This window comes from Helicoverpa armigera, chromosome 16, assembly GCF_030705265.1.
Source record: "Helicoverpa armigera isolate CAAS_96S chromosome 16, ASM3070526v1, whole genome shotgun sequence".
NCBI classification, from domain to species: domain Eukaryota; kingdom Metazoa; phylum Arthropoda; class Insecta; order Lepidoptera; family Noctuidae; genus Helicoverpa; species Helicoverpa armigera.
The window spans coordinates 5328092-5340119 of record NC_087135.1 but is presented as its reverse complement, the minus strand read 5'-3'; the positions used below and the strand labels follow the sequence as shown (position 1 = coordinate 5340119).

Here is a 12028-nt window from a genome sequence, read left to right as displayed (position 1 = left end):
TAATAAAGTATAAATGATGAGGGGCGCGGTGGGGTTGGTCGGTGCGAGTGATCCATCGCAGGCCCACGAAGATTTATGATAAGAGCCCAACTTACGGATGTCGCCACCCACTGCGCAACGTCTTGGCTCGCGGTACCCGCGGCGTAGGTAAGGGTTACTTCAAACCTCATTTCTCATCTGCCTACCTTGAAAGTGCAGTTGGAAGCTATTGTCTTTAGAGAAATCATTCTTAAGTAGTTTTATGTAAAGACTTAATAGTAAACACTTCAATAAATAGTCCTACCTATTTTCTGGTAACAATTAACGGTGTGTGCGGGGGTGTGCAATCAAATATTGAACCATCAAATAAACCCAATTAAAACACACAAACAATCAAATAAAATTACTCGGAACAGCTAAAAGCTAATCATTAAAAACTCGTAAAACAACCGCTAAAGCTACTTTCACCACAATGCACAAAAGTTAATATTCAACTCATTATTCTCTCACATTTTTCCTTTGAGCAACACATTTGAGCATAATTTTTGCCGACAAAGTTCACGTTACCCGGCAATGTTAACATTCTGCGCCAGATTAACAAGTAATCAGTACAAATTAGTGAGCCAGCTGACCTCCTGTAATGCCGCATTACATTTTGCATTAATTGCAGGTTAGAAACTCATTTGGCGATGCATGAAAGCTTTACAAATCGTTTGTAAAATTGTGCACATTTATTTCGTGTGGTCGTTTTGTGATGGTTGAAAAGTGAAGCGCGATGCCAGTTCTAATATTAGATTCGCTTTTGTTTACGTAAAAGTTGAAAATCATAGCCTTTGAAATTATTCAATTGGAATTTCATGTTTGGTATTACTAGGTAAATATAGTTTGTGTAAATGCTGTTGTGTATAAATATTATTTGATATTCTTTTTAATTCTGATGAAATCAATGGTCGTGTTTCCAACCAATGCGAAAATTTGACCCGATATGGTTTTTTGGGGTAGTGTTGTAGAGAATAGTTTTCTACAATATATCTGAAATCTGAAAAAGCAAACTAGCCAGAAATACCAAAAATATGACAAATAAATATTTCCGAATTTCCTCTCAAAAAATATAATATTTGAAGGAATTCGATTTATGTTTGCCATGTCTACCAACTGGGGAAGCGTCGTGTTAACATAGGCTAACGGGTCCGGACAATGCTTTCCACGCGGCTTGCACAGATAAACTTCGGAATGGTCTCAGAAATATGGCGCACAAAAACAGCTCCTCACACACTAATATCAAGGACTAAAATTGCACGCAACCATCCCTCCGCCCGAATAATCATTCATGTAAATGGCATGCCTCGGAACCAACATTACGTAGTTTGCCCTCGATACGAGAGGCAAGTCAGGATGAATGGATTAACCGAATCCTGCGATGTTAATGCCATTTTAAACCCTATTTTAATGTGTCTATAAAACTTCAAGCCTAGACAATTTATTAATGAGATTTTTTAAAATTTACCTATGTATAATAATCTCAATACCTATTATTTATTTTTTAAGATTAAAATATTCAGAATATTTTATAAAAATAACGCGTCTCGAATAATTCCACTAACACATTTTCCCGGGAGTCCGTCGGCAATAATGAAATGACGGGCTAACGTACAGAAATATTCGTGGTACGCGTGACGGCTTGTGTAATGCACACGTCTCTCCCGTGACGGCTCGGCCCGGCTCCGTCATTGCTGAAATATTTCGCTAAAAAACATTCACTTTGTCCACAGAATATGACGCGTCCACATAACCGCGAAATTTTATTACGTGCCGCTCACGGGACGTAGGTCCATTCTCGCTTTGCCAAGTCAGGCGTGGTCCACGCTTAGCTTCACGTAATAACCACTGGCTAATATTCTGATACGAGATTCGCCAGGTATAAATTATGTTTCTGCAAACACTTACATGATATTATAATTATTAATTTAAGTTTGTTTTGTACATTGTACATACGTTTAGACATCGACCGACCTACCTCAATTTGTCAAATTTCTCCAATAGATTTTCAACTTTATCACTATAATGGAATGTTTATGTTCGATTGACAGATTCGGGTAGGTTTAAATACTGACACTTACTTACCCTGTCCGTACATTACATTACAAATTGCAGCCAAACTTCATTTTAATTAATTTGTAGTTTTCCATAGATTTGTGACGCGTCATCAGTTAGCTTTATTTACATGTCGAAGGTCATGATATTTATCTAAGTTGCTGCTTAAAAGTGACAGATAAAAATGTAAAACCGTTAGTTGCAATCGCGGCGCGGGCGACGATGGACTTCGACAACAAAGTTATCGTGATCACCGGGGCGAGTTCCGGCATCGGCGCAGCTGCCGCCCTATTGTACGCCAAGCAGTCTGCCAAACTTGTGTTAGTTGGGAGAAATGAAGAATCTTTGAACAAAGTTGCAAAACAATGTGAACATACAAAAGGTATTAAACCTCTGGTTATCAAGGCGGAGTTGTCTAATGACGAACAAGTGAAGAATATCGTAGCAAGCACAATAGACACCTTTGGTCGCATCGACGTTCTTGTAAACAATGCCGGTGTTGGTGTCAAAGGAAGTATTCTAGAAGGTGTGGAGCTACTTGACCGCGCTATGGCAACTAATGTGCGAGCAGTGTACCATTTGACAAGTTTAGCGGCGCCACATCTCATCAAAACAAAGGGCAACATAGTGAACGTATCGAGCGTGGCGGCCTTACGACCGATCAAGGACGTGGATTACTTGCCGTACTGCGTATCGAAAGCGGCTTTGGACCATTTTACGAAGTGCGTTGCTGTGGAGTTGGGCCGTCACGGTGTTCGCGTCAACTCTGTCAATCCCGGTGGCACAAATACACCGTTCGCTGAAACAGCCGGATTCACCAAAGAGCAGGTTGCAGAGTTATACAAAAGCCGCAGCTTATTGTACCCATTAGGTAAAATGGCGGAAAGCGAGGAGGTCGCTGACCTGATTCTTTATCTATCGAGCGATCGCGCGCGCAGTATCACGGGCAGTATTTACGTTATAGATAACGGCGAAATATTAGTGTGATGTTATTTCATAATGTGCAGCTAAATATGGTTGTTTATTTTAACTTGCTTAATTGGAAGATTTATGTGACTCTGTGAAATATTTCTTACAAAGAAGTATTAAAGTGAATGTAGTGCTTAAACCAAATTAAAATACTTACTATACGATATTCAGAAAATGTTTTATTTGGAAATATAGAAATGGCTTGTTGGTGACCCCACATAAAGTAAATAACGACCATCTAAGGCTCATACGACAAACTATTTCCTGATTTACTTTTACTTAGAAGGAAAATAAACAAACTGGCCTCTGTAAGCAAGCCATATACTACAAAGAACAAGAACGTAGTACGTGTAAGAAAGGATATAGGGGCTAACATAAACAGGTCAGTAAGTAAGTCCGTAAGCTCAGCTAATATAGTTCCTGTTTTCTTAGCCATTAGTCTTAATATTGCATGCAGTAAACATGAATGTATGCGGAGCAAAGCAAAACTTATGGTGGACGCAAATGAGGACTTTGGAATTGATACACGGAGGATGTGGGAACATTAAACTGACGAATGGCCTAAGTTAAAGGTTGTAGAAATGGTCTTATACCAACTGTGTACCACGATAAAATATTATTGTCGTAGGCGGTTAAATATAGGGGTAATATTGTTTTGTTATCTGCGCCTAGTATTGTTGCTAGTGTTTATATTGCCATAAAATTTTCCAAACATTGTGTAGCGCTTTCTTGTACATGTATTTATGGAACAATAATTTTGGTACATTGTTCCGTTATTATTTTAGTCTTAGAAATAAGAAGGTGTTATTTGTTACCGTGTTTTGTTGCCATCATGTTTATTAGTTCTATTTACAAGGTTCTTTAGGCTGAATGGTCCTGTTTGTTAAGAGCAATTTCTTAGGCAATGAAGAATGATACTTTGTATTTTTTGCTTATATGTATTTACTTTCCACGACAGCTTTTTCATCTTGTTAATGTACTTTTGAATATTAATTGAAGATAAATCAATCAGAAGGCAACTGAGTAGGTACTGTAGAGACTAGTACTTACTTAGTTAGATACTCTTTGGTGTTTTATATTTGATACCTGGCCGGACAATAATGTAAATGAGTAGATTCGATTAGAAATAGAATAGTTTTTATATATTGAAGTATGTCACTTCACCCCCGAGTCAGCGAATAAACGCAAAGTTAAAGTTATTATTGAATGTTTTAATTTAATAACCTGAAGATCCCCGGTTCCTAGCGCGCCACGCGCTACAGTACTGTCAACTAGGTAACCATTAAAATGTATTTATACCTTGTGAGATGCATGCCTCCACAAAATATTGAAGCAATAAGTATACGATATATTATTAAACTCGTAGTAAGTATAGCTGAGTCATTATCAGAGCGCTAGTAAACAAAATTAAGTGTGATTTGTTATGCTATTACGAGATTGTTAGGGTCGTTACTATGGTAACGGTTAGTTTGAACTTCGAACCCCTCCAAACGGAGGATGCTCAGCTAAGATAACGTTATGTTTAGATTATTTCTACTAACGTACGAAAGTAAGATCTTTATAAAGTAATTTATACAAAGTTATGACATGAAATAAGTACAAAAAAGTACAGAATAATACATAATTATCACACATTACACGAAACCCTGAATGTATTATGACTACATTACTTATTCACCACATTTGTAACCGTTACGCAGACGAATATTTTTCGAGAGTTTGTCGCTGAGCTTTAATAAATAAATAATTAAATAAATAATGTCGCTGTTCAAGCTCTTTGTGGAAGGAGGGATCGTTGCGTGAGGAACGTGAGAGTCGCGACCCTCCGGGGATTTGCGAGCGTGGATTTTTCAATTTTTATTTGCGCCTGTAAGTGCTAGCGGTGTATTGGAGACTGAGAATAGTTTCATTCACATCCACGCTAGTTTTCGGTTTTTGGTAAATATCGGCGCCCAAAGCCAATGTCAGCTGCTGTTTGCTGACGCTGTTCTGTTCCACGGATTGCTTTTGAAAAATCCTGCCGCAAAGCACGTTCGTAGCTGCGTGACCGGCACGTCCCGCGGCCATTCGCTTAACCAAACACAATCGCTTCGTATTTTAATATTACGTCTGTTCCTATGTTGCGAAACCTTTTCCCTTTGCTTCAAAACTGTACTGCGTTTCGATACCAACAATTTGCAAGGCTCAAATAACCTCTTTTTGAAACCAATGTGACTGTAATAATGCAGTTTTGCCATTGTCGTGAAAATTGAACGATATTTCTTCATTGCGCGAAATTCTGCCATGGTGAACTTGTTATTCTTTACACATCGGGCATACGCATATGAACTTAGTCGTCATAATGAAAATTTATGATCGGGGACAAAATAAAGGAAACCATTTCTATGTATGTACGTGCGTATCGTCGCAGGCATACATTATGTTATTTTGCAAGTTTATCGAAGAATAAAAGGGAATGTTTGCAGCTAGAAAGTTCCGTATTATTTGCAAAAAAATGTTTGCTTGTTCAAACTAGAAATTGTTACAAATTTACTGTATTGTGAAACATTAACGTTTACAAGTAAGTCTAAAATATTTTGTAACTGCACTCATGAGTAACCCATCGAAGTATTTTAACAATTTTGGGTACCTACACATTCAAGGCTGGTAAATTGAGAGGCATGCGAACAGAAAAAGTTCACGGTATTGTAGGAAACCATTATTTGAAAGGAAATAAAAGATCAATCGCGACACGAGAAAGGAATTTTATGCAACATTTTGTACAGTTGGCTGCTTTAACGGGCGTATGATGTAAATGTAATAAAGCAAATGGCCCTTCTTCCCTACTCGCGTGTGGATGCCACTCCATGAGTCGCTGTAAAATATTTTTATGCTTTATTAACTTAATGTTGCTATGTTACTTCCTGTACGTAAATAAATCTACCTGGATATTTTTCTTTTGCAGTGAAAAAGGCGTTCGCTTAGTCAAGCAACACGTGAAAATTATTATGTCGTTATCTGATCTTGTCTTTGTAAAATATTGCGTTATTAGTGTTATGTAGGGTAGCTGTCACAGAGAAAACAAAAACAAATGAACGTGCATTGTTATGTTGTGGGTTAAGGGTGTAACGTATGATGCGTGGGTATTGTTTCATTATTAACACACGGGAACGGTCGCTTCCCTCATTTCCAGTGTTGTGGGAAATCTTCTCGTCTGCCGTTACCAGCTGCCTTCGAGTAGTCCGTCTTGGCTGTAATGGATGGTTTCATTTCCCTCCCCTTTCGTTCAAATGATCTGTACCCTTCGTCTATTGAGAACCATCGCCGCTTGACGGATTGCTAGTGTTTACATTTTCAACTTCTCCCTCCAATTCACTTAATTATTCGTTTGAAAGAACGTTTAATTTATCTAAAATTGCGCATCAAACATCGCTTAAGTGTTGAAAAAATGTTGAAATCCGCAAGCAAACTGTCGTGACGCGATCGACAATAATTAGTTGGAATGTTGAGTGCGGAGGAAGCTCAAGATTGATGGCACAGGCACAAAGGTCTGTCGGTGATAAATTGCCCAATATTAGGTCATGATTTGGGGTGGGTATTTGCCTATCGTCTTCACTATCGGCCTTGCATTTTTTGTAAGTAGGGTTGCCGTGAATGTAAAGTGAATATGAAATGAGCTTAGTTAGTTTTAGACAAATGATGTGCTAAGTTGTGTTTGAAGGGCCGTGCGAATCGGGAGGATTTTCTTCCTTTTGTGTTATTATTGGTTGATTTAGTCTCCCTCTTTTTACCAACGTTATTCCCTCGCTAGCGAGGATTGTGACCCTTAGTGGTCCTTTATCCGGATTGTCTTTTAAATCTATTTTCACAATGAAGTCACTGTATTAATGTTTCTCGAACAGATTTTATACCTTTGGTAAGGTACATAAAGAGCATTGTGAAAAGGTACGTTTTTGCAAAATAGGTAAATTTTACTTCATCGAAACTATTGTTGTAGTTTACTTTTCCGAAAGTGTTACTGTTATTCAAAATGCAGCGAGTATTGAACAGCCACACACCACACCTTCCTATATGAAACTTAATCTAACATGTTTAACTATTCAACGGCGCACTCCGAACGCAAATCAAAATCTAAACTAATACCTCTAACGCAGTTGTACGGCAACTATTACCTATTAACATTCCCCTAATACGTTCAAATGTCTTTGAATCTGTGTGTGAGAATTGATTGGACGTAGAGCGGCAATCCGGCCGCTGAGCTTATGTAAAACAGCCCTTATTATACCGAATTTATGGTTTGGATTCGCCCTAAGTAAGATATGGTACACTTAGTTCGGTTATTATGCAAATCATGTGCCGCGGAAGTGCCCGACGTTACCTAGTTCCCTTACTAGAGAGGTGAATTATGATAAATGAAATTGGTGTGCTATTCAGATGACGACCTCGCCTCGTCTCGAACACTTGATGGAATATGTTGCGATTTGCTGTTCAAACTTGTTGAAGTTACATGCTTATCAAATTTAGTAGTACAGTCTTGTACGAGATGTTTTGAACTTCGCACTTACGATGGTATTATCGCGTGGATAGTACTTGTATGATCGAATTCCTGAACTCTTATGTTTATGTTACGTCGGAAATATTATATGCTTTACTTTATAAACGATCGATCCGTATGGCTGTTACTTAGCCATGAGTCCTCATCTCACAATACCCATATTTCAAAAGAACTCTTCTTACAGATAAGACTTTAACATAGGATGTCCACCCAACGTTATTTAGTATTAAACCCTTTATTCAATATAGAATCCGCACAAAGAAGGTATTACACCCGAAGGCTTTCAACTTGGAATTGGTTATCTTTAATCTGGCTAGGTAGGCGTACTATCTGGGTAGATACAAACTTACTTAGACGTGTTCAGAAACCCCATTATCCTGACACAAGGCAGTTCGTTTGCAACTACAAACACCATCCGAAATTTCGGCAGTACCTAGTGACACAGTTTGTGTTTCATCAACCCCTGAAAGGGCTCCACGGGCCGGCCTATTCAAGAGAGAGGATGTGCAAACAACGCTCCAGATCACGTATGTTTACGATCCTCTAATTTCATCCAATCACTGTCAAGATACGGAACACTACATCCACTAACTACCTTATTTACCTTAGAACACCCGACATCTAAATCGCTTCATTAACCACCACATGAGATGCAATATTGTTTTATCACAAAACTTTAGTCGGAGTATTTTATTTAAGTGATCGCCAACAAATGCAATAAAGTTTACGATTACATTACACGCTTGTTCTCACTAAGTTTTATAGGCTTAATTCAGTTATAGCCTGTGTTTTACGACGTCGAAAATGTCGGTTATCGCCCTTTAGCGTTGAATAGTTGGCCAACTTGACAAAAGTTCATTTTGCCGGGCCGTTCATTATCTTCGGCTGACAGATTCGCGACGTCCGCTCCATCAATCCAATTAGGTGAAATAGAGAAAAATCACGAAAAATTCCAAGGACTCTCGGGGCTGTGTGCTGGAGAGATTATTTTATATAATTTTGAAAATAGCTGGAATGGTATATAATAAGCCAATACTTCAAATACTTTCTACTAGGAAATAATACTTTTACCGATTAAAAATAACTAAGTATTTTTACAAGCTTACTCGACCGGTTCATCGAATACATTAGGTGAGAAGAGACTTTCCTTTTTCATTTCAATGAACTATTTCAATATATTATCGCAGCTGGAACATCAAAGCTTACCTTACGTTGGAGATGTGTGTGAAAGACATACTTAATTTACTTTGCGTCGGAAATAAGCTCGTTTCGCCATACCATCTGTATTTTTGCGTACAACATTTTACCGACCAACTTACATAATAAATGAGGGTTCAGCGCCAAAAACGGAACTAATGGTGTGTACTCAAACCGACATGAAAAAATACTCACGACCACCATTAATTTTCATTTCGTTCTATGACCAAGGATTGGTGTCTTAAGGAAAGCAAGCACGAGATACGGGAGCGAAAGTCATTTCATTGGCGTCGGAATAGTTTGCCGGGAATAGGATTTGCTGAAATCTCTGCGAGACATTTTACTTGATTAAATTGCTGCATTTTTGTATATTAGCGCTCTTCAGCTTGAAGAGTAATCATTTTAACAGGTAAAGTTGGACAAATAGAGTAGGTAACAGTGTTACGCTATTTCATCTGGACTTATTATCAATATTTTAACTTCACCTCATAATATCACTATTAGTAATTGTATTGTATGGACAATGTGTAACTTCATAAACATCAAATTACAAACAAACATATTAGTGTACATTGAAACAGAGTATAGAACATATCCATTACCTGTACAATTGAATAATTACGCGATGTTTAGAATGCAAACTCCGGATTGTATTTACACATCCCCGAAGCGGACTGCCCGCATATTATTATATTATGTATGGTAAATTATGTACGTAGGTACCTACATATATTGAATTCTAACGACTTAATAATCGTAGGTATCAATATGCCTTGCGGTAATCTTATTTGGTACACTTAGAACAATGAGAAAATCACTACTTATATCTATGTGATTACTTAAAAGTACGTTACAGTTTTATAAATATTATATAGTATAGTATATATAGTTTTATTAAGATAAACATCAGGCACAATATACAGGCTGTACTTTATTTTCTCAAATGTTGCCGCGTTCCATCAAATTAATTTACAAAAACGGCTCGCTTCACCTATATCTCTTGATTACTCCGAACAAACAAAGAATAAAGAACACCGGCCGAATAGCAAGGTATGTAATTTATCAGCCAGTGTCCTCCCAAGGAAGAAAATCCTGGCAATCACTCTTAGCAATTATCCTCGATTTTTTTGGAAGAGACTAATTAGTTGAATGGACTGAGCCGTTCAACGTAATTAACTTTAATGATAAATGACGGAGACGCGAGGACGTGGAATTAGTTGATTTAAGCTGAAAGTAAGTTTAGATTTATAAAAGGATGGCATTAAGAGGCTTCTTCAGTTCCTTCAGGTTTAAGTTGTCAAGGGATGTTTTACAACCGTTTACACACCTACATACATACAACCTGAAAGCTCGTTAAAGCATTGAGAGTGGCATTAAAGCCGCAAATTTTGCCAATAGTGAAGATACAATAACCTATAATTTAAAGACAGAAGGAGTATAATTTAAAGACAGATAAATAAGCAAATCACTCGAGTTTATTCGGAAGATCAATGTTTTTATAGCTGTGCCGCATCTAATCATCTACTATTAATATATAGGAGTTAGAATCACTATTAGTGGTAAAAATATATAGATATTAATATTACCTATCTATAAGGTAAAATATATTTTATTAGTAACACTAGCCGATATCCGAGTGTTACTTTCATCCCATTACGGCACCTTGAATGGCACGTTATTGACACATCCGCAATTGACGCTGATAGATCATTACATTACAAATTATCTTATTGGAGTAATTAAGTACACGTAGCTGATCACATTTATCTAATTAATGGATTGCCGTATCACCACAATTAAACGCCTAGTTAGGTCACTAATCCTTGCTTAACATCAATTGGTTCCATTCTAGAACTTCGAATATACGACAGAAAATGTAATACATTTTGCGAGCTACAAAGTTATATTTTTCTTGTAAGATAATAATATTAGAATAGAAGAGCCTACTTTCTCTTGAACTCTAAGAACAAGCTTGACTCTTTAATAGAATATTCCCAGTTTAACTTTAAAAGGAAAGTCTGTCTGTACTACTTGATCTTATTATTATAAAAAGTTATAAGCAGAAATAAATTTCAGTGAGTGGAATTAATTTACGAGAAATTTTCATTAACTTTGAAAAGGTAGAACTTAATAAAATGTTTCAGAGCACTTGACACATAATTAAAAGCTCTGTAAATATTTATAAACTAATAAAAACATTATTTTTGGGAGAGCAATTACTAAATTCGTGGACTAACGTGGGATAACGCACAACAATTCTTTGTAATGGGATATTTATTACGTGATTTTACACAAATTAAATGATTTAATTTGTAACTGGTTTACGATAATTATGAATTTTACTGTTATAAAAAAATGAAAATAACTGAGCGAAGGTATTTCAATAACGTACTAGAGAACTAGCATCTAGTCATGTCACTTGGAAGCAGTAATATCGTAGACCACTCACAGTATCGATATTGCTCAGCAAGTTAGAAATTATGAAACTTTGTTTATTGTAACTATTGGTGCCTTTTTCTAATATGAATATTTGTAGCACTACAAACTAACCACAACCGGTGATTTTCCTAATTAATTGTAATGCCCATTTTTATGAATATGTCATCGTTTTATCTCTGTATATAAACCAGGACAAAAAATGGTGTCACAGATTAGAAAAAGACAAGCTGCAATTTAGTAATAGGTAGGTACGAAAAAGTAGGATAAGGAGAAAATAACCCAGCAATTAAATACAGGCATCTAAAAATAAACATCCATTTCAATCCAAAATAAAAGACTGAAGCCATATACTAGCTATCGAAGGTGTATGTTGGTTCATCAACAGTAATGACTCGGGTAACAAAGCACCTGTAACACGCGTACAATTTGTTTGTGTCAAACCGCTCTCGTTAATTCGTTTTCTACTAAACAAAGCTGGCTTGTCATTGATTTTTGTTTTTGTTTTCACTTTGGACTCCAGCTATTTGTAAATATACTTGTAATTGGATGAGGATGTTTGTGATTGATGTCAAGTCTATTGTTTTGTTTGAGTTCTATTTCTAGAGTTTTTAAGTAAAAGCTCTCTAGAAAGGTCTTTCATCTGGAAGTTTTCAGCTTCTTTCTACCTTTATAATGTTTTATATCTTTTAGGGTTCCGGACCTCCAAAGGTCCATCTTAAAAATACCTTGTAGGAAGATGTCTATTCAGAACAATTTTCCCAGCAATACGTATAGGTTTAAAGTTTTACTGAGGTCTTTATAAAGAGTATTTTATAT

General features: G+C 36.7%; 2 protein-coding genes across 5 annotated transcripts in view; both read left to right on the top strand.

Annotated features, from left to right (window-relative positions):
- LOC110384536 (semaphorin-2A) overlaps positions 1-12028 on the top strand; it is a 284393-nt gene that overhangs the window by 24756 nt on the left and 247609 nt on the right. The gene's annotated exons all lie outside the window — the stretch shown is intronic.
- LOC110384538 (3-oxoacyl-[acyl-carrier-protein] reductase FabG) lies at positions 2256-4244 on the top strand. The gene has a single exon (XM_021345850.3). The coding sequence runs from the start codon at positions 2296-2298 to the stop codon at positions 3058-3060; it is 765 nt and encodes a 254-aa protein (XP_021201525.3). The 5' UTR covers positions 2256-2295; the 3' UTR covers positions 3061-4244.